The sequence below is a fragment of the Scyliorhinus torazame genome, chromosome 25 (assembly GCF_047496885.1).
Source record: "Scyliorhinus torazame isolate Kashiwa2021f chromosome 25, sScyTor2.1, whole genome shotgun sequence".
NCBI lineage: Eukaryota > Metazoa > Chordata > Chondrichthyes > Carcharhiniformes > Scyliorhinidae > Scyliorhinus > Scyliorhinus torazame.
The window spans coordinates 24076170-24099851 of record NC_092731.1 but is presented as its reverse complement, the minus strand read 5'-3'; the positions used below and the strand labels follow the sequence as shown (position 1 = coordinate 24099851).

The window sequence follows — 23682 nt, the reverse complement described above, 5'->3', positions numbered from 1 at the left end:
CATGTGACAATAATAAATCAAATCAAAATTGTTCAGGAAAACTGAAATTCAGAAAAGAAACCAAAGAGAATGCCTGAGAAACATAAAAGAGAAACAATGACTGCCTTGCATGAGGCGCAAGTTGATAAAAATGTTGCCACAACTGAGCCCATAAAGCACGAGAAAATACAATTCCAGGGACAGTTTGAATACCGTGATCAGGGTCACAAAGCGAACAATCCTGCCTCCTGCAGTCGCCATGTATCTCATATCAGTATGTGCCCGTCAGTGTGCGTGTTTGTGCGAGTCAGAGCACACTCTGATGAATGTGCGCGAGATTTGATCGCATGCCTGTGTGCATGTTAGTGTGTGTCTGCAGGTTTGGTATTTAAGGCGGCGGAGTGGGGAGCTGGATTCTGCCAGTAGATAGGGTTGGAGGCAGGAGGAGAGGGAGGGGTTGGAAAACAGCAGGGAGCCCTGTCAGGATGCATTCCAGCCATCAGGAAAGTTTCCCATGGGCGGGCAGGGAACAGGATTCGCTGCTTGCAGGACCGCAATGGGCGGTCCATTAAGGCCCCGATTCAGGGGGATTCTGTGGCCTCACTGGTGTTGAGCAGTTAGCGGAGAGCTTCCCCCCACTGTGCGTGGTAGGCGCTTTAATAAGGACAAGGGGAGTCCACACGGAGTAAAATAAAGAAACATAGTTCATCTACAATACACTACGTACATTGCCCGGTCCATCCCTACTGGGCTCCTGCTCTGTCCGACCTTTCATTCAGAGGTTAATAGAGATTGCCCCGCCTTTCAGCGAGGGAGCTCGTACTCCGCGAGGACCGCAGGGAAGATAATTATTCCCATCCTGTGCAGGATGTTACAGGCGCCATCTCAATGGAGGTGGTCTCCCTGCAGAAAGGCATGGAGCCAAAGGCTTTGTCCCCTGTGACATGGCTGCAGGTAGGAAAGGAGCACTGCGCCAATGAGTGTGCGTATGGGAAGTGCCGGCTTGAGACTCCCATTTGGTCCTGCTGTCAGGATGCTGAAGCCGAGGAAAAATCCAGCCCAGAGTTAGTCAGTACGTATCAGTGTGTGTGTGTGTGTGTGTGTGTGTGTGAGTATCTTTATGTGTAAAAGTGGGCAGCAGGGTGGCACAGTGGTTAGCACTGCTGCATCACGCCGCAGAGGTCCTAGGTTCGATCCCGGCTCTGGGTCACTGTCCGTGTGGAGTTTGCACATTCTCCCCGTGTTTGCGTGGGTTTCGCCCCGACAACCCAAAGATGTGCAGGGTAGGTGGACTGGCCACACTAAATCGCCCCTTAATTGGAAAAAATGAATTGGTTACTGTAAAAAAAAAAAAATTTAATTAAAAAAAAACATGTGAAAGAGTTATTCAGCGTACAAACGTGTTGTCGCCTCCCAGGTTACTGCTGCCCACCCTTTCCCGGAAACTCGGGGTGCGATCTACCGGCTGTTCATGCTGGTGGTATATTCCGGTCCCGCGCCGGCGCACGGGTTTCCGGGCATCGGAAAATCCAGTTGTCAACAGCGGGGTGGGTAGATCCCACTGGCAGGCCGCCTCCGCCTTCATAAAACACACGGGAGGTCAGTCGGTAAATCCCCTCCCTCTATGTTTGAATCCCTTTAATCAGGTTTCCACTCCGACCACAGTACCGAAACGTCAAAGTGATTAAAGACTGTTGATTTGACTGTGACTATGGTACACTAGCCCCCCCCCCCCCCCCTGTCATGATATGCAAACATGCAGCTAATGAACACATAGAATAGGACATGACCAATGAGCAGTCAGGACACTCAGAGGTGGTATCTCACTACAAAAGGGATGAGGCACTCACCCCTGCCTCTTTCCACAGACCAACATCTACAGAGTGAGACAGGGTGTATCCTCAGCATCACACCCCAGCACGTGGCTTAGAGCAAGGCTGCTTCAGTTAGACTGAGTCACTACATTTAGATTAGCAGAGAATCAAATTCATTGAGAACTGTGCTAATAGTTCAATAAAACACATTGAACTCACTTCAAAGTCTGGAGCATCTTTTACTCAAAACTGGCAGCTTGTGTTATTCCAAATTACATAACACAACATGATAGCAGGAGTCTGTTCAATCTAGTTAGTTCAACTCAGCAAGATCCGTGATGACCAGCGAATGTATACCGGCACAATGGAAAAGATTCAGGCTCCTCACCAGCTCCGGACCTCCGGCAATCTCAGTGCCAACTGGCGGACATGCAAGCAGAAATTTCAGCTTTATGTCGAAGCATCAAACCTCAATGGTGCGTCTGATGCACGGAAGATAGCTCTTTTCCTCACCACAGCGGGTGATCACGCCTTGGAAATATTCAACTCCTTTCACTTCACCGAAGACCAGGACAAGACAAAGTTTCAGACCATCCTGGACAAGTTTGACAGCCACTGTGAGGTGGACACCAACAAAATATTCGAGTACTACATATTCAAGCAGCGATTGCAAGGTAAAGACGAATCCTTCAACACATATTTAATTAACCTTAGACTGCTAGCGCAATCCTGCAACTTCGGTGATATCACTGACTCCATGATCAGAGACCAAATCGTTTTTAGAGTTCACTCTGATCCTCCGAGAAAGCAGTTACTGATATCAAGCATATGACCCTGCCAGTCACGATTGAAACATGCACAGTGCATGAGCACGCTGAAAATCGCTATTCCCAGTACAAAATGGCAGAAAATGATAGACTAGCCTCCCACGAGGCGGAGAGTGTGCAGGCCATCTCCCGGATGCAGCGCCTCAACATTGATGAAAGCGGCCATTTTGCGCGCTCTTCCCGGGGCCCGACGCATGCACGATGCGAACGGGATAACGAAGCGGCCGAAACCCGCACTGCGCAGATGTCTGAGAACCGCACTGCGCATGTGCAACGCCGCATGGACCGTCAGGATGCCGAAGTCATGACGTGTTCGAACTGGTGGCACCGCCCATTTAAAGAAAAACTGCCCTGCAAGAGGCAGACGCTGTTTAAACTGCGGGAAGCCAGGCCACTGTGCAGCCCTGTGCAGATCTGCACCACCAGTCAGGAGCCAGCGCTCCCAATTCCGCCGACGGCACATCCGGCAGTGCAACAGATCCTGATGATGAATGCCTGGACAACGCCTACCATGTGGGCATTATTACAACGTGTGAATATGCCACACTAGACACATCGCAAGTCCAATCAATCCTAGCTGTGGATTCCGAGGACGAATGGCGAGCAGTGATGAAGGTCAACCACTGCCCCATCCAGTTCAAGCTGGACACAGGTGCCTCTGCCAACCTCCTCTCACAGGCAGACTTCAGACACGTTAAGAAGCCCCCCACGGTCCTTCCAGCTGCCTGCAAGCTCCTGGATTATAACGGGAATGCCATCACGGCACTGGGATCCTGCCAACTGCACGTATCCACCCGACACACACAAGCACGGTTACGCTTTGAAATTGTTAAGCCGGACAGGGCATCCCTACTAGGTGTGCACGCCTGCAAGCAGCTGAACCTCATTCAAAGGGTTTACACCACAACATCCTCCCATGTGGATCTTCAGGCCGGCATCGACAACATCCTCGCCCAGTATCCAGATGTGTTCAACGGGATGGGCACGCTGCCGTATTGATACAAGATTCTGCTACGACCTGATGCCAAGCCAGTGGTCCACACACCACGACGAGTCCCTGCTCCACTGAGTGAGCGCCTGAAGGCACAGCTCAAGGATCTTCAGCAAAAAGGCATCATATCCAAGGTCACCGAACCGACTGACTGGGTCAGCTCGATGGTGTGCGTAAAGAAGCCTTTGGGGGACATGCGCATCTGCATTGATCCCAAGGATCTCAATCAGAATATCATGCGGGAACACTACCCCATCTCGAAGCGGGAGGAACCCACGAGTGAGATGGCACACACGCGCTTCTTCACCAAATTGGATGCATCACAGGGATTTTGGCAAATCCAGCTGGAAGAGTCCAGCAGAAGGCTCTGCACCTTCAACAAGCCTTTTGGCAGATACTGCTACAATTGCATGCCATTTGGCATCATCTCGGCATCAGAGATATTCCATCGCATCATGGAGCAGATGATGGAAGGCATTGAAGGGGTTTGTGTGTACGTGGACGACATCATCATATGGTCCATGACCCCTGAAGAACATGTGCCTGTCTCCAGAAGGTATTCCGCCATGTACATGCCAACGGTCTAAAGTTAAACAGGTCCAAATGTTGTTTTGGCACATCGACGCTCAAGTTCCTAAGCGACCAGATCTCACAGCATGGTGTGCGCCCGGACACAGACAAAATCAAGGCCATTGAGGCGATGAAGGTCCTGTCCAGGTGCTGCGCTTCTTGGGTATGGTCAATTTTCTGGGCAAGTTCATTCCAAACATGGCCACACACACCATGGCCCTACGCAACCTGGTGAAAAAGTCAACTGCCTTTGAGTGGAAGGCGGCACACCAGACAGAGTGGCTGGAGTTGAAAGCCAAGCTCACTACTGCGCCAGTCCTGGCATTCTTCGACCTGGATCGGTAGACAAAGATGTCGGTGTGGCTTCAACAAGATGACACATCATCCTGGGCACCAGTAGCCGACACATCAAGGGCGATGACGCCCACTGAAACCAGATATGCACAGATTGAGAAGGAGTGCTTGGGTCTTCTCACCGGCATCCTCAAATTTCAGGATTATGTCTACGACCTGCCGACATTCAATGTCGAGACGGATCATAGGCCCCTGGTCCACATCATCCATTGGGACCTGAATGACATGATGCCTCAGTTGCAAAGAATTCTGCTCAAACTACAGAGGTATGACTTCAACTTGGTGTACACACCTGGCAAGGAGCTCATCATAGCTGATACATTGTCCCGCTCCGTCACCCCGCCCAGTGAGCCACTGGAGATCATCCAGCACATCGAATCGCAGGTGCAGCTGTGTGCTCGCACTCTCCCGGCGACAGATGAGAAGGTAGTTCTCATCCGTGATGAGACAGCCAAAGACCCCCTCTTGCAGCGCGTCATCCACAACCTCACCAATGGCTGGCAGAAAGGGCAGTGCCCACAATTTTACAATGTGAAGGTTGACCTGACGGTGATTGATGGTATCCTCCTCAAGCTGGACAGCATTGTCATTCCGCTCAGTCTCCAGAGCTTGGTGCTGTGCCAGAGTCATGAGAGATACCTGGGCATCAAGAAATGCAGACGCAGAGCCCGGCAAGCTGTTTACTGGCACGGCATCAGCCAGGACATCACGAACATGGTCCTGAACTGTGCTACCTGTCAGCGGTTCCAGGAGCGCAGAGCATGTAGACGTTCCAACAGCATGACATAGTGACCTCTCCGTGGTCCAAGGTTGGCATCAACCTCTTTCATGCGAATGGTTGCGACTACTATTGATCATTGACTATTTCTCGAATTACCCTGAGGTGCTGAAGCTCCCGGACCTCACCTCTCGGACCGTCATCAAAGCCTGTAAGGAGACGTTCTCAAGGCATGGCATCCCAATCACCGTCATGACCGACAATGGCCCGTGCTTTAGCAGTCGAGAATGGTTCACGTTTGCCAGGTCATCCAATTTCCAGCATGTCACCTCCAGTCCGCACAGTCGAGAAAGGGGTGCACATTGTGAAACAGCTCATCTGCAAGGCCGTGGACTCTGTTTCCGACATACACCTTGCACTGCTCGCGTACAGGGCAACTCCATTGTCCACTGGCATGTCGCCACTCAACTCCTGATGAACAGGGACCTGTGGATGACGCTTCTAGCCATACACCTGCCCAACCTGGATCACCTCCCGCTGCTGAAGATGCAGCAGGTCAGAGACCGTCAAAAGCAGGGCTATGATGCCCATGCCACCGATCTGGCCGTGCTATCCCCGGCAGTCACTGTCAGGATCAAGATACCGGATGGTGGGTGGTCTGCCCCGGCTGTCGTTGTTCGACAGGTCGTACCCCGCTCTTATGTTGTACGTATGGCTGATGACTGATAGGAATCGATGGGCACTGCGCAAAATTGCCTGCCCGCAACCACTTTCTCCTCCATTTCTATATGTTGAATTGCCACCTCCTGATACCTCGCACCACGAAGCCACCAGTCAGGCTTCCATCCCGCCTGTCAAGGCGCCGTCGTCCCCTACGCCACCTCTCCGGCGGTCGACCAGGATCAGACGCAAGTCTCAGAGACTGGACTTGTGAACGTTTGTTTTGTTTGCTCTGTTCTGTTGTCCTCCGTCAGTCACGTTAGACAGACTCATTCACATGTAAAGACATTCACATACGCCAACAAAACATTTTTAAAAAGGGGAGATGTCATGATATGCAAACATGCAGCTAATGAACACATAGAATAGGACATGACCAATGAGCAGTCAGGACACTCAGGGGTGGTATCTCACTATAAAAGGGATGAGGCACTCAACCCCCGTCTCTTTCCACAGACCAACATCTACAGAGTGAGACAGGGTGTATCCTCAGCATCACACCCCAGCACGTGGCTCAGAGCAAGGCTGGTTCAGTCAGACTGAGTCACTACATTTAGATTAGCAGAGAGTCGAACTCAGTGAGAACTGTGCTAATCGTTCAATAAAACACATTGAACTCACTTCAAAGTCTGGAGCATCTTTTACTCAAAACTGCATCAAGTGGCAGCTTGTGTTATTCCAAATTACATAACACAATACCCCCCATCCCCCCCCCCTTTCTCAACCTGCCCGCAGCCTTTGACACATTGACTTCACCCTCCTCCTCCATCACCTCTCCCATCATCCAGCTGGGCAGGATTGCCCTCATTTGATTTAACTCTCATTTAACTGGTTGTAACCAGGGAATAACCTATAATGGCTACCCTTTCCATTGCCGAGGATTTCAGCAGCACATCAGCTGAGAGAGGGACAGAGAAGGAGTGGTAGCTTCCCTTCCCATTGTTACACCGTTACCTCTGGAGACACCCAACCATCTATCTTTGACCCCCTCCTTGTCCCTCGGCAACATCATCCAAAAACACCGCATCAGTTTCCACGGGCACCCTTGACGCCGCCCAGATTCATCCCTGCACAAACTCCCATGACCCCTCTGAACTGTGAGACTGCTTGCCCGATATTCAGTGCAGGATGAGCAGAAATTTCCTCCAACCAAATGTTGGGAAGACCAAATCACCCGCTCCCTGCTGCAAATACCTTTATCTAGTCACTGAATCTATCCCACTCCCAGTCAGCTGTGGTTGAAGGAGATGGTTTGCAACTAACTTGCTGTATTTGAGATGAGCTTCCGAACAAGTGTCTGTGGCATCACCATGCCTGCTAGTCCTTGGCCTGCTAGTCCTTGGCCTGCTGCAATGTTCCAGTGAGGCTCAACGCAAACTGGAGGAACAAAAGGGCAGCACGGTAGCACAGTTGCTTCACAGCTCCAGGGTTGATGTGACCATCAATTCACTGAGAGACACGTTGAGAAGTAAACCGTGGTTTTAATCAGCTTAGAACTGAGCCTGCCTGTGACCGGTACAACACTGAATGCGGCCCCGCAGGTCAGCTGCCTTTATACTTTGAGGTACCCTCAATAACGACGCTTAGAGATTAAACTGTAAAGAAGGCTTTATTAGACTAAGAACTATGTTAGAGCTGAGACAAGTGCTGACTGCTGCACAACCCATGAGGCAGCCCTTTATATATGGCTCACAGATGGGTGGAGCCAGAGGCGGAGTCCCCAGGGTTCCAAGCTAGGTCTTAAAGGGGACATCACCTTACATGATGATAAGGCAGTAACCGTTCATCACATTCACCCCCCGTTTAAAAAGAGTCCGGCGAGGGTGAAGTGCCATCATAGGTCCATCCGTCTCGGTGGCCGGATTGTCCTCATCAACCTCCTCAATTCGGGCGTCCCGGTTGAGGGCACATCCGGGAGCACAGCGGTCGGAGCTTCGGTCCGGGTCGGGGCAGGGGGACTAGGCAGGGCTGGGGGTAGCGGTGCCGGCGGGGTGTGTAAAGGGGGGGGCGCGCGGTAGGTGCTCACCAACGGGGGGTAGGGCCGGAAGGGGATGTGTTGTAGGGGGCGCCGGGTCCTGCAGGGGAGCGGCGCGGGAAGGGGCGTCTGTGGTGGGGGATCCAGCAGGTGCCAGATCCCGGAGGGAAACCGTATCTTGCCTGCCGTCGGGGTACTCAACGTAGGCGTAACTGGGGTTGGCATGGAGCAGCCGGACCCTTTCGACCAGAGGGTCCGTTTTATGGCTCCTCGCGTGCCTCCGGAGAAGAACAGGTCCCGGAGCCATCAGCCAAGGTGGAAGTGAGACCCCGGAGGTCGACTTCCTGGGGAAGACAAACAATCGGTTGTGAGGGGTCTCATTCGTGGCCGTGCAGAGGAGTGACCTAATGGAGTGTAGGGCATCGGGTAGGACCTCCTGCCAGCGGGTGGTTGGGAGACTTCTCGACCGCAGGGCCAGAAGGACAGCCTTCCACACTGTCGCGTTCTCCCTCTCCACCTTCCCGTTTCCCCGCGGGTTATAACTGGTCGTTCTGCTCGAGGCGATACCTTTGCTGAGCAGTTCATCGCTCATGAATGATGTACCCCGGTTGCTGTGGATATAAGCGGGGAAACCGAACAGCGTGAGGATGCTGTGCAGTGCCTTAATCACAGTGGCTGAGGTTATGTCGGGGCAGGGAATGGCGAATGGGAAACGGGAGAACTCATCGATCACGGTGAGGAAATAGGCATAACGGTTGGTGGACGGGAGGGGCCCCTTGAAGTCCACGCTCAGTCGCTCAAAGGGACCCGAGACCTTCACGAGCCGAACCTTGTCTGGCCGATAGAAGTGCGGTTTGCACTCCGCACAGACTTGGCAGGCCCTGGCTATGGCCTTGACCTCCTTGGTTGAGTAAGGTAGGTTGATAAAATGGATGAGCCGGGTAACCCCCGGGTGGCAGAGGTCATTGTGGATGGCTTGCAGGCGGTCCTCCTGCGCGTTGGCGCATGTGCCGCGGGACAGGGCATCTGGGGGCTCGTTGAGCTCCCTGGACGACACTTGATTTCGTAGGAGTAGGTGGAGAGTTCGATCCTCCACCTCAAAATTTTAGCGTTTTTTATTTTGCCCCGTTGCGTGTTATCGAACATATAGGCGACTGACCGTTGGTCGGTGACGAGGGTAAACCTCCTACTGGTGAGGTAGTGTCTCCAGCGCCGCACAGCCTCCACAATGGCTTGTGCCTCCTTTTCGACTGCAGAGTGTCGAACCTCAGAGGCGGTGAGGGTTCGGGAGAAGAACGCTACTGGTCTGCCTTCCTGATTGAGGGTAGCAGCTAGGGCGATGTCTGATGCATCGCTCGCTACCTGGAAAGGGATGGTTTCGTCCACCGCGTGCATAGCGGCCTTGATGATGTCGGCCTTGATGCGGTTGAAGGCCAATTGAGCCTCAGCCGAGAGGGGAAAAGTGGTGGTCTTTAGGAGTGGGCGGGCTTTATCCGCATACTTGGGGACCCACTGGGCGTAATAGGAGAAAAGCCCCAAGCACTGTTTGAGGGCCTTGAGGCTGCGGGAGAGAGGGAGTTCCTTAAGGGGGCGCATGCGGTCGGGGTCGGGACCTAGGACCCCGTCTTCCACGACATAGCCGAGGATGGCCAGCCGGGTGGTGTGAAAAACGCATTTGCCCTCGTTCTAGGTCAGGTTAAGGGCTCGGGCGGTCTGGAGGAACTTTTTGAGGTTAGCGTCATGGTCCTGCTGATCATGGCCGCAGATGGTGACATTGTCCATGTACGGGAATGTAGCCAGCAAACCGTACTGGTCCACCATCTGGTCCATCGCCCTTTGAAAGACGGAGACCCCATTTGTGACACCGAAGGGGACCCTGAGGAAGTGGAAGAGCCGGCCGGCTGCTTCAAAGGCGGTCTTTTGGTCGAATGGGGAGCTGGTGGTAGGCGGATTTGAGGCCGACCGTGGAAATTGGGCGATCCGATTTACCATTTCCGCGATGTGAGGAAGGGGGTACGCATCAAGCTGCGTGAATCGGTTTATGGTCTGGCTATAATCCACGACCATCCGTTTCTTCTCCCCGAACCGGACTACCACCACTTGCGCTCTCCAAGGGCAGTTGCTAGCCTCGATGACCCCCTCTCCCAGTAAACGCTGGACCTCTGACTTGATAAAAGCCATATCTTTGCACTGTACTGCCGGCTCCTGGTGGCGACGGGCTTACAGTCGGGAGTGAGGTTCGCGAATAGCGAGGGGGGTGCGACTTTCAGTGTCGCAAGGCAGCACACCGTGAGGGGGGCAAGGGTCCGCCGAACTTCAGTGTCAGGCTTCGATGGCTGCACTGGAAATCCAGTCCAAGCAGCAGGGGGGCACAGAGGTGAGGGAGGATATAAAATTTGAAACGGGTGTACGTGGCGCCCTGGATCGAGAGATCCGCAATACAGTACCCCTTGATTTGTACCGAGTGGGACCCAGATGCGAGGGCTATGGTTTGGGATGCGGGATGGGTGCGTAGGGAGCAGCGCCTTACTGTTTCAGGGTGGATAAAGCTCTCGGTGCTCCCGGAGTCGAAGAGGCATGCAGTGTCGCACCCATTGACCTGGACCTGCATCATGGAGTTCTGCAGGTGTTTTGGCCGAGTTTGGTCGAGGGTGATCGCACCCACTCGCAGGTAGTCGGAGTCCTCAGCCGAGTCGGACTCGTAAAATGGCCGCCGCCGTCGGTCACACGCGTCGGGTCGAGAAGATGGCCGCCGACAAGATGGCCGCTCCCATGATTTGCACGAGGCTGATGACGCGTCAGAAGGGAGCGTGTTGGGTCGGTGCGCAGCAGCATTGCGAGGCCTGCGGGCCTGAGAGCCTGATTTTCGGGCTGGCTGTTCTTTGTTTTTCTGGCCCCTGGGTCTGGCCAGGCAGACCCTCGCAAAGTGCCCTTTCTTCCCGCAGTCGCTGCAGATCGCGGAGCGGGCTGGGCAGCGTGGGTGCTGGCCCTGCCCACAGAAGTAGCACAGTGTGCACCCCTGGTGAGCGGGTCGCCGTGTGGCGCAGGCCTGTAATACGGCTGAGTCGGAGGAAGTCCGGGGGGGGCTCGCAGAGTCCGCGGGGTACGTACCCAAGTTATGTCAGGCCACCTCCAGCGAGGAGGCGAGCGTTAGCGTGTCCTGGAGGTCATTTGCCCCGTTTTCGAGCAGCCGCTGCCGGATGTAGGTCGAGCGGATGCCAGACACGAAAGCATCTCTGATGTGCAGGTTCATATGGACTTCCCCTGTCACATCCTAATGGTCACAGTCCCTGGCAAGCGCGGTGAGTTTCTCAACAAACTCGTCTAGCGATTCCCCCGAGCGCTGCAGGCAGGTAGAGAGCAGATGCCGGGCGTGCACCTCATTGATGGGTTTGACAAACCGCTTGCGGAGTAACTCGACCGCCTCATCATAAGTCGTCGCCTTTTCGAGCGTGGCGGAGATTCTGTGACTCACCCGGGCGTGGAGTAGACGCAGCTTGCGTGGCCCCAGGATGGGAGTCTCTGCGGAGTCCAGGTAGGCCTCGAAGCACCGCAGCCAGTATTAAAAAATTTCCTTTGCCTCTGGTGTTCGTGCTTCCAGATTGAGCTTCTCTGGTTTTAGGCCTGCGTCCATCCTGAATCTAGTTTAGTCTAATAAATTGAGGTACCCTCAATAACGACGCTTAGAGATTAAACTGTAAAGAAGGCTTTATTAGACTAAGAACTATGTTAGAGCTGAGACAAGTGCTGACTGCTACACTGCCCATGAGGCAGCCCTTTATATATGGCTCACAGATGGGCGGAGCCAGAGGCGGAGTCCCCAGGGTTCCAAGCCCGGTCTTAAAGGGGACATCACCTTAAATGATGATAAGGCAGTAACCGTTCATCACATACTTCCTGTAAGGGGTGGAGCCACGGGCGAGCCCGTACATGCCCCGACATATCCCCCATGTGGGTGAAGCCGTACAATGGCCCATAGGTGGAGCCCACAGGGTTACACATAACGTAACACGATACAGCAGTAACATGATATCACAGTGCACTGGTGAATTAACAGTAGTTCCATTCACCACAAGCGTCCCAGGTTCGATTCCCAGCTTGGGCGACTGTCTGTGTGCAGTCTGCACGTTCTCCCTGTGACTGTGTGGGTTTCCTCCGGTTTCCTCCCAAAGATGTGCAGGTTAGGTAGACTGCCTCAGCTAATCTGCTGCTGAAACCCTCGTCCACTCCTTCTTTACCTCCAGCTGTGAACCTTCCAACGTACTCTTGGTCCCATCTTATATCCTTCACAAACTTGAGCACATTCAAAAGTCTGCTGCCTGTGTTCTAACTCACACTGTTTCATCCACCCAACTCCCTTCTGCTCCTCGTTGGCCAACGCCTCAATTTCAAAATCCTTATTTTCAAATCTCTCCATTGCCATGTCCCTCCTTTGAATCAAAGAAAAGTTACAGCACAGGAGGCCGTTCATCGCATCTTGTCCATGCCAGCCCGAGGACACCCTGTCCTTTCTAGTCCCCCCTTCCTGCACCTGCTCCATAGCCCTGTAGTTTAAGATGCAGATGCAGGTACTTTTTAGAAGAGTTTAGGGTCTCTGCCTCCACCACCAACTTGGGCAGTGACTTCCATACACCCGCCACCCTCTACGTAAAAAAAGGTCTTCCTCATGTTTCCTCTACACCTTCTGCCACTTTCCTCTGTAATGTCTTCCAATCCTCCCGTCCTCCATGGTATCTACACTCCTCCATTTCTGGTCTCTTGCACCTCAATTTTAATAGCTGATCAAATGGCAAATAACATTCATCATCTCCAGCAAGAGAGAATCTTAGCTATCTACCCTCGATATTCAATAGCGCTACCACCATTGAATCCCCCACCATCAACGTCCTGGGGAGTCACCACTGACTAGAAACTCAACTGGACCAACCACATAATTACAGTGGTTACACCAGCAGGTCAGAGGCTGGGAAATCTGCAGCGAGAAAGGCAACTGGTTCTCCAAAGCCTGTCCATCATTTTCAAGGCACAAGTCAGGAGTGTGATGGAATACTCTCTACCTGACTCGAGTGCAGCTCCAACAACACTCAAGAAGCTCGACACCGTCCAGGACAAAGCAGCCCGCTTGATCGGCAACCCAACCATCGCCTAAAACATGCACTCCCTCCACCTCTGGTGTGGCAGTGTGTGGCAGTGTGTGCCATCTACAAGATAGACTGCAGCACCTCACCAAGGCGTCTTCAACAGCACCTTCCAATCAAGCAGCCTCTACCACTGAGAATGAGAAGAGCAGCAGGTTTATGGGAACTTGAAAGTTTCCCTCCAACTTCAGGGCAGCACGGTAGCATAGTGGTTAGCATAATTACTTCACAGCTCCAGGGTCCCAGGTTTGATTCCCGGCTTGGGTCACCGTCTGTGCGGAGTCTGCACGTTCTCCCCGTGTGTGGTGGGTTTCCTCCGGGTGCCCCGGTTTCCTCCCACAGTCCAAAGATGTGCAGGTTAGGTGGATTGGCCATGCTAAATTGTCCTTAGTGTCCAAAATTGCCCTTAGTGTTGGGGTGGGGTTACTGGGTTATGGGGATAGGGTGGAGGTGTGGACCTTGGGTAGGGTGCTCTTTCCAAGAGCCGGTGCAGACTCGATGGGCCGAATGGCCTCCTTCTGCACTGTAAATTCTATTCTATGAACTCACACACCATCCTGACAAAGATAACATTAAAATGGCTACGTGGGTCTCACCCCCACAACCCAAAGATGTGCAGGGTAGGTGGATTGGCCACGATATGTTGCCCCTTAATTGGAAAAAAAAATATTTGGGTACTCTAAATTTATATTTAAAAAAAGATAACAATTAAAATGGAAGGAATTGTGGCAAAGGTGTGTAATTAAGTTGAGTGAGTAGGTCACCCAATTGGCTCACTTGAGTTCTTATAGGTTTTATGAAAAGAAATTAGAAAGAAAGAGATTACAAAAAGTTAATTCTTCAGGTTTAAGTAAAGTTCGATTTGTATCTAGTCAAGACAAAATACCTGATTTAAAAAATATGACACATGTGTTGAAAGATAATAAAAAGTACAAGAGTAGCACCCTGAGGACGTATGGGCAGAGCGAGGCCGGATCTGAACATAATGGACCTTCTGTACGGAACACATCAATCAAATCAGATACACCAATTTGGTTTAAAGAGGTGAGGCATTGTCATCCTGGAGACCTGGCTTCAAGTTTGGTCAGATTGGGTAATCGAGGTATTTATTATTGATAATATCTGTACATCACAATATCTACATCGATAAAAGGCAGGTTACCTGTGGCTGAAAGAAGACAATCTTGTGTTTCTGTGGCACCTTTCTGCAAGGGGGACATGGTGGCATAGTGGCAATGTCACTGGACTGGTAATCCAAAGGCCCAGGCTAATGTTCTGGGGGCACAGGTTCAATTTAAATTCAGTTTCAAGCTCGTCTCAGTAATGGTGACCCTGAAGCAAAGATTGATTAATGTTAAAAACCCATCTGGTTCACTAATTAGGGAAGGAAATCTGCCGTCCTTACCCGGTCTGGCCTACATGTGGCTCCAGACCCACAGCAATGTAGTCAACTCAGGGTGGCACGGTGGCACAGTGGTTGGCACTGCTGCCTCACGGCGCCGAGGTCCCAGGTTCGATCCGGCTCCAGGTCACAGTCCGTGTGGAGTTTGCACATTCTCCCCGTGTTTGCATGGGTTTCGCGCCCACAACCCAAAGATGTGCAGGGTTAGGTGGATTGGCCACGCTAAATTGCCCCTTAATTGGGAAAAAAAGAATTGGGTACTCTAAATTTTTAAAAAAGTAGTTAGCTAATGTAAAAACCCATCTGGTTCACTAATGTCCCTTAGGGAGGGAAATCTGCCGTCCTTACCCGGTCTGGCCTACATGTCAGTCGAGACCCACAGCAATGTGGTTAGATCTTTAAACAGCCCTTTGAAATGGTCTAGCAAGCAACTCAGTTCAAGGGCAACTAGGGATGGGACTCTCACATCCCATGAAAGAACGGGAGCAGGAATTGCCGCGAACTTCCCGGCACAGAGCCCAGCCGGGAATGCTATTCAATGTTAATTAGTTCATTTAACGAGGCCCCACAGGCTTCTCGCTACAAATGAAGGCTCGCCAGCTGATTCGGCAGGACGGCGCTCACCAGCCCCCCCCCCCCCCCCCCCCCCCCTAGCAAGGAGGAGCAGCACTAAAACAGCACTTGCACAACCAGCCCCATTCAGCTCGCAGCCATGGCGCCGAAATGACAGGTCCCACGATTCAGGGATGCAGACTTGGGGAGGCTCCGCGACGGCGGAAACCCGATTTCACCTACGGGAGCGGGCCGGTTGCATTACAAACTGTTTGGCGCCCGACGTGGTTCTCGTTTTCCGCTTCTCCCGCTATTCACTGGCATCGTCTCGTTCGAGTGAGAGCGCAACAAGGCCGGAGAATCTCGGCCAATGAAGTAACATCGAAACATAGAAAGTAGGAGCAGGTGTAGGCCGTTCGAGCTTGCTGAACAATTCAATATGATCATGGCTGAATCTCGATCTGAGTGCCATATTCCTCCAAACTATCTCTCCAAACCCATTGATGCTATTAAAATGCAAACAAAATCTATCTCTTTCTTGAACGCATTCAGTGGCTTGGACTCCACAGCCTTCCACAGGTACACGCCCCTTTGTGTGAAGATATTTTTCCTCATCTCAGTCCTAGGGGCTGGTTTAGCACAGTGGCTTGTAATGCCGAACAAGGCCAGTAGCGCGGGTTCAATTCCCGTACCAGCCTCCTCGAACAGGCGTCGGAATGTGGCGACGAGGGGCTTTTCACAGTAACTTCATTGAAGCCTACTTGTGACAATAAGCGGTTATTATATGATTATAAATGCTCTACCCCCTATCCTGATACTGTGTCCCCTCGTTCTAGATTCCCCAACGAGGGAAAATATCGGCCGCGATCAAACCAAAGTGGGACATAATCCCAGGACGAGTGCATTTAAACGAGTGTTTCCCAGTGCTGGCAGGGCTGAGAGCACCATGCGATCTATCGGGACTCTGATTTAATTCGAGGCTTCTTATGAAAATAAACTGAAAAAAAAACAAATGACAAAAAATAAATACTCCAGGTTCAAGTACAGTTTGATATGTATATTGTCAAGATAAAGTGCCTGATAAAAATATGAGCAGGTGTGCTGAAAGATTGCAAGAGTAGCACCTTGAGGCCATGCAGGCAAAACGAGGCTGGATCTGAACACAATGGAGCTCTTGAACGGAATACATCAATCAAATCAGATACGCAAATTTAGTTTAAAGGGGTGAGGCATTTTCATTCTGAAGACCTTGGGCGCGATTCGTTGACCTCTCGTTCGAGAGCAGAGTGGACGGTGGATGTCGGGAGAGACCTCCCACAGGTTTCCTGATAGCCTTCACCCCTCGCGAGGCGTCGGAGTCAGAATCACGGCCAAAAAGGTCGGGACCAAAGGGCGCGTTCCGAAGTCGGATTAAACCGACTTTGGCGAACTTACCCGGGATCTACCAGCGAGGTTGCAGCCGGGCGCCGTTCAGCTCTGGTCCACACAAGCGTGGTCCAGGCAGAATGGCACCTGGGGGGGGGGGGGTCCACCCGGGCTAACGGAGACACCTGGGTGGTCAGGGATAGTTCAGGGTGACCCCCTGGCCCTCCGCTGGGAACTAGGGCACCGTGGCACTGCCCAGCCGGCACCTTGGCACTGCCCAGCCGGCACCTTGGCACTGCCCAGGTGGCACTGTGCAGCCGGCAGGAGCACTGCCTGGGTGCCAGTGCACGGTTAAAAGAGTGCCATGGTAGGAATATCCAGGTTCAGGGGCCGAGGGAGCCCATGCCCATGAAAGGAGGGTGGAAGGGGGTTGAAAGAGTAGGGGGTGGTGCATGGCAGGTAAGTCTGAGAGGTTGGGTGGCTGACGGGTCGGGATCCTGGAAGGGGGGGGGGGGGGGACTGAAAGGAGGCATGTGGTGGCCTGAAAAGGGGACACACACACACACCATAGTGGGGTGTCCTAACTTGAGGGGGTGTGAGGTAGTGCCCATGTGTGTGGGGGTCACATTGCCCATGGGTGTGGGAGGCCCACAAGCTCCCTTAAAGATCAGGACATCCTTTCAAAATGGTGGCCTGCACTCTGAGTTCAGCTCCCCAGTGCTGAAAAAAATTCTAAGGGAGCGATCTTCCCAAAAGGGAAGAAATTCCCCGAGCGAGTGGGTTTAGCTGCATGCTTCCCCGAACTCGTATTGCCGAGAAACACATGACTACCAACCCTAAACGCGGAATGTGCAGCTGAGGCCGCACATAGCCCCGTTTTTTACCACAGGGAACTGTGCTCGCCAGAACTCCGCGCTGTAGCGAAAGATCGGAACACCACCGATCTCCGAGGCCCATAATAAAATCCTCAACCTCCCACCAGCCCGAACACAACATGGGAGGGTCCCCCGCACTCCCCAACACCCATAGTGACCAACCTCAGCCCAATGACACGCACGCATAAAAATACCAACTTGGCACCTTGGCAGTGCCACCTTGACAGTGCCAGGATGGCACACAGACACTACCAGGGTGCCAGGCTGACACTACCAGGATACCTAGATGGCACCAGCAGTGCCAAGGCATCACCCAGCCCAAAGGGCATGCAGCTGGGGGCCTCCGATTCTCTTGGATTCCCCCCACGAGTGCCCAGGCTAATGTTCTGGGGGCACAGGTTCAAATCCCACCATGGCCACTGGTGGAATTTAAATTCCGTATAAAGCCAGTCTCAGTAATGGTGACCCTGAAACAATCACGGATTAATGTTAAAACCCATCTGGTTCACCAATGTCCTTTGCAGAAGGAAATCTGCCGTCCTTACCCGGTCTGGCCTTTGTGTGAGTCTGGACGCACAGCAATGTGGTTAGCTCTTGAAACTGCCCTTTGAAATGGTTTAGCAAGCAACTCAGTTCAAGGGCAATCAGGGACAGGACTCTCACATCCCAGGAAAGAATCTTTTTCAAACAATGAAGTAACATCGAAACATAGAAAGTAGGAGCAGGTGTGGGCCGTTCGAGCTTGCTCAGCCATTCAATATGATCATGGCTGAATCTCGATCTGAGTGCCATATTCCTCCAAACTTTCTCTCCAAACCCATTGATGCCATTAAAATGCAAACAAAATCTATCTCTTTCTTGAACGCATTCAGTGGCTTGGACTCCACAGCCTTCCACAGGTACACGCCCCTTTGTGTGAAGATATTTTTCCTCATTTCAGTCCTAGGGGCTGGTTTAGCACAGTGGCTTGTAATGCCGAACAAGGCCAGTAGCGCGGGTTCAATTCCCGTACCAGCCTCCTCGAACAGGCGTCAGAATGTGGCGAGTAGGGGCTTTTCACAGTAACTTCATTGAAGCCTACTTGTGACAATAAGCGGTTATTATATGATTATAAATGCTCTACCCCCTATCCTGATACTGTGTCCCCTCGTTCTAGATTCCCCAATGAGGGAAAATATCGGGCGCGATCAAACCAAAGTGGGACATAATCCCAGGACGAGTGCATTTAAACGAGTGTTTCCCAGTGCTGGCAGGGCTGAGAGCACCATGCGATCTATCGGGACTCTGATTTAATTCGAGGCTTCTTATGAAAATAAACTGAAAAAAAAAACAAATGACAAAAAATAAATACTCCAGGTTCAAGTACAGTTTGATATGTATATTGTCAAGATAAAGTGCCTGATAAAAATATGAGCAGGTGTGCTGAAAGATTGCAAGAGTAGCACCTTGAGGCCATGCAGGCAAAACGAGGCTGGATCTGAACACAATGGAGCTCTTGAACGGAATACATCAATCAAATCAGATACGCAAATTTAGTTTAAAGAGGTGAGGCATTTTCATTCTGAAGACCTTGGGCGCGATTCGTTGACCTCTCGTTCGAGAGCAGAGTGGACGGTGGATGTCGGGAGAGACCTCCCACAGGTTTCCTGATAGCCTTCACCCCTCGCGAGGCGTCGGAGTCAGAATCACGGCCAAAAAGGTCGGGACCAAAGGGCGCGTTCTGAAGTCGGATTAAACCGACTTTGGCAAACTTACCCGGGATCTACCAGCGAGGTTGCAGCCGGGCGCCTTTCAGCGCTGGTCCACACAAGCGTGGTCCAGGCAGAATGGCACCTGGGGGGGGGGGGGGGTCCACCCGGGCTAACGGAGACACCCGGGTGGTCAGGGATAGTTCAGGGTGACCCCCTGGCCCTCCGCTAGGAACTAGGGCACCGTGGCACTGCCCAGCCGGCACCTTGGCACTGCCCAGCCGGCACCTTGGCACTGCCCAGGTGGCACTGTGCAGCCGGCAGGAGCACTGCCTGGGTGCCAGTGCACGGTTAAAACAGTGCCATGGTAGGAATATCCAGGTTCAGGGGCCGAGGGAGCCCATGCCCATGAAAGGAGGGTGGAAGGGGGTTGAAAGAGTAGGGGGTGGTGCATGGCAGGTAAGTCTGAGAGGTTGGGTGGCTGACGGGTCGGGATCCTGGAAAGGGGGGGGGGGGACTGAAAGGAGGCATGTGGTGGCCTGAAAAGGGGACACACACACACACCATAGTGGGGTGTCCTAACTTGAGGGGGTGTGAGGTAGTGCCCATGTGTGTGGGGGTCACATTGCCCATGGGTGTGGGTGTGGGAGGCCCACAAGCTCCCTTAAAGATCAGGACATCCTTTCAAAATGGTGGCCTGCACTCTGAGTTCAGCTCCCCAGTGCTGAAAAAAATTCTAAGGGAGCGATCTTCCCAAAAGGGAAGAAATTCCCCGAGCGAGTGGGTTTAGCTGCATGCTTCCCCGAACTCGTATTGCCGAGAAACACATGACTACCAACCCTAAACGCGGAATGTGCAGCTGAGGCCGCACATAGCCCCGTTTTTTACCACAGGGAACTGTGCTCGCCTGAACTCCGCGCTGTAGCGAAAGATCGGGACACCACCGATCTCCGAGGCCCATAATAAAATCCTCAACCTCCCACCAGCCCGAACACAACATGGGAGGGTCCCCCGCACTCCCCAACACCCATAGTGGCCAACCTCAGCCCAATGACACGCACGCATAAAAATACCAACTTGGCACCTTGGCAGTGCCACCTTGACAGTGCCAGGATGGCACACAGACACTACCAGGATACCTAGATGGCACCAGCAGTGCCAAGGCATCACCCAGCCCAAAGGGTATGCAGCTGGGGGCCTCCGATTCTCTTGGATTCCCCCCACGAGTGCCCAGGCTAATGTTCTGGGGGCACAGGTTCAAATCCCACCATGGCCACTGGTGGAATTTAAATTCCGTATAAAGCCAGTCTCAGTAATGGTGACCCTGAAACAATCACGGATTAATGTTAAAACCCATCTGGTTCACCAATGTCCTTTGCAGAAGGAAATCTGCCGTCCTTACCCGGTCTGGCCTTTGTGTGAGTCTGGACGCACAGCAATGTGGTTAGCTCTTGAAACTGCCCTTTGAAATGGTTTAGCAAGCAACTCAGTTCAAGGGCAATCAGGGACAGGACACTCACATCCCAGGAAAGAATCTTTTTCAAACAATGAAGTAACATCGAAACATAGAAAGTAGGAGCAGGTGTGGGCCGTTCGAGCTTGCTCAGCCATTCAATATGATCATGGCAGAATATCCATCTCAGTGCCATATTCCTCCAAACTTTCTCTCCAAACCCACTGGTGCCATTAAAATGTAACCAAAATCTATCTCTTTCTTGAACACATTCAGTGGCTTGGCCTTCCACAGCTTCACTCCTCATTGTGTGAAGACATTTTTCCTCATCTCAGTCCTAAATGGTCGACCCCCTATCCTGAGACTGTGTCCCCTGGTTCGAGATTCCCCGACCAGGGAAAACATCAGCGTGATCAAACCAAAGTGGGACAGAATCCCAGGACAAACGCTGCGAGTCCCACTTGCAGCTCTGAGAAAGACCACGCTATCTATTGGGACTCTGTTTCAATTCGGGACATCGGTGGGGAACGTCCCGCTGAGGCCACACTTAGTCCTGTTTCCTGCACTGAGGGACCCGCTCGCCAAAACTCCTCAGTGTAGGGTGAGAACAAGACACCATTCTTAAATGGCACCCCGATCTCTTGGCCCCCTCAGATGTGACCCCCGAATTTACCCATCGCCCATGTGCTAGCTGACTTACATTGGCTCCTATGTTTTTACAAGTCTCAAAACCTGCATTCAAATCCCTCCATGGCTGGGCAGCCCCCTCTCGGTGGCCTCCTCTGGGCCCACAACCCTTTGCGATACTTGCGCTCCTCTGATTCTGACCTCTTCTGAATCCCCGATTCCAGCAGCTCCTCCATTGGCAGCCGTGCCTCCGATTGCCTCGGCCCCCAAGCTCTGGGACCTCCTCCTTACACCTGTCCGCCTCTCAGACACTTATCGCCTTGAAACCCACCCCTTTGATAGAATCATAGAATCCCGACAGTGCAGAAGGAGGCCATTCAGCCCATCGAGTCTGGGCGTGTCTCGACTGAATAGGCTAAGTACGCATGTGCCATATTTGTGTACGTGTATGAATGCATGTGCGGGCGATTCCGTCTACCCCGGTGCGTGTGTGCCTGCGTGCCCGAGTGTCAGGGTCCACAAGTGCGAACTTGCCGGTGAGGATTTGGTTCAAATCAAACAGTCTTGCAGGACGGACAGCACAAAGGGTTAAAATGCAGAGAGTGAGAAGAAGTAACAGACATGGGGCAAGGGCTGGGGGGGGGGGGAAGCCACTATAGAGGTCAAAGAGATCAGCAGCAAATCTGCCTGCTGGAAAAAAATGTCAGGAGCATTTTAAATCATTTGGCTCAGATAATTAACAGCACAGAGGGACACTAGGCCGCAGTAACATTGGTTGTTCCCATTCATTCATTCGTCGCATGCAACTTCCCATATTGGCAAAGCAACGACAGACAGTCTGCCTGTCATCCACACCCACACAGCTCTTTGTCCTTGTGAATGATGCTCAGCTGAAGCTAAAGCACCAAAGACTGGGAGGCTGAGATCGAACCTCTGCTGACTGCACTGGAGGGGGGCTTGCAAGGGTGGCAGGGGTGGGGCTCCTGCTCGCTAGATTTCATGCATGCAAGTACCCTGCGTCGGTACAGAAAACAATAGAAAATGGAGGTGAACGTACTGCAATGTCCAAACCCCAGCACCTGCCCCATCACCTGTCCGAAGTGGTGCAGGCCCATTCAGCTGGAGTCCTCGTACAGGCGATCCTGAGGTGCTGGTTTAACCGACTGGGTCCTAACCATCTTTCGGTGGGGGGGGGCTGACTCCCAGCATTGTCCCACGTCACTGTGAATGTATCGCACAGTTTCAGTAATATACTGCCTCTTGTGCTCCCTCTCTCTCTCTCTCTCTTTCTCTCTCTCACACAAACAATTGGCTCTCGGGGGATGTGGCTGAATCTAGCTTAAAGGGGAGGGGGAGGGGGGAGGGGGATCGTAACAAAGAGGAGGACAAAGGCAGTCGCAGCAGAAGACAGGCGGAGGGGAAAGGAGGACGGAAAATGATCTGAAATGCACAAGGGGAGGGGAATTAGAACGGAAGCTATCGATTGAAATAGACGAGGTGCGAAAAATACAGGAGGGTGGGAGCCAGGGGAATGAAGAGTAAAGAGAGAAACTGGTGCAGAGTTTAAGACACGCCCCGTCCCGAGAGTATTTCGGAACCAGGCTGCGAACCAGAGGAAGAATCAAATAGAGATCCATTACTCTGATTAACTCCAGGGAGAGTTCCTCATCGAGAACAGTGACAGGGCATCACTGTATTTAAGGGGAAGTGGGGAAGCTGCGGGTCAATGAATTAATGATAATAATCACAATCTTTATTATCACAAGTAGGCTTACATTAACACTGCAATGAAGTTACTGTGAAAAGCCCCTAGTCGCCACACTCCGGCGCCTGTTCGGGTACACAGAGGGAGAATTCAGAATGTCCAATTCACCAAACAGCACGTCTTTCGGGACTTGTGGGAGGAAACCGGAGCGCCCGGAGGAAACCCAGTGCAGAGGGAGGCCATTGAGTCAACACCGGCCCTTGAAAGAGCACACTTCCACCCTCTCCCCGTAACCCAGTAACCCCACCTAACCTCTGGACACGAGGGGCAATTTAGCACGGCCAATCCACCGAACCTGCACATCTTTGGAATGTGGGAGGAAACCGGAGCACCCGGAGGAAACAAACACAGATATGGGGAGAACATGCAGACTCCGTATAGACATTGACCCAAGCCAGATACTCATGAACTATGGCCGGGGATGGCACAGTTAATGGCAGCGCCTCCTTCTCACCCCCTTCCTGATCGCCAGCTGGTATAAATTGACAGGCTGGCCACTACTGAGCGGGAGAGCCAGCGACAACTGTAGGACTATGGGGGACGGGTCCCCAGCAAGCGGGAGGGTGGGGGAAAGGGAGCTTGGGGCTTGGATGAAGGATGGTGCTTGTGGGGATGGGGCAATTGCAGTGGTAGGGCTGGGGGTGGTGGTGGTGAAGAACAGGCCGTGACTGGTAGAGGGGGAGGCTGAAGCCTTCCTTGGGGAATGGGGGAATGGCAGTGTGGAGAGGCTTGCTTCTCCTGGACCACAAGATATGTTGGAAAAAGCATATCTTCTGGAGTCAGCAGCTTCCTCCTTCCTTTTACCCACTTGGCAACAGCTAAATTTAAATCAGAGCTCCAAATTGCACTAATGAAACTACATTAATCAG

At 52.5% G+C, this 23682-nt stretch overlaps 1 protein-coding gene across 1 annotated transcript in view; it reads right to left on the bottom strand.

Annotated features, from left to right (window-relative positions):
• The window catches only part of LOC140402241 (reticulon-2-like), a gene marked incomplete at its 3' end in the record, with an annotated part of 90531 nt that extends 68164 nt beyond the window's left edge, over positions 1-22367 (bottom strand). The window contains exon 1 of the mRNA XM_072489870.1: positions 22106-22367. Coding sequence (XP_072345971.1) covers positions 22106-22163 — 58 coding nt within the window. The remainder of the gene's footprint in view (positions 1-22105) is intronic.
• Positions 22368-23682: the final 1315 nt, after the last annotated feature.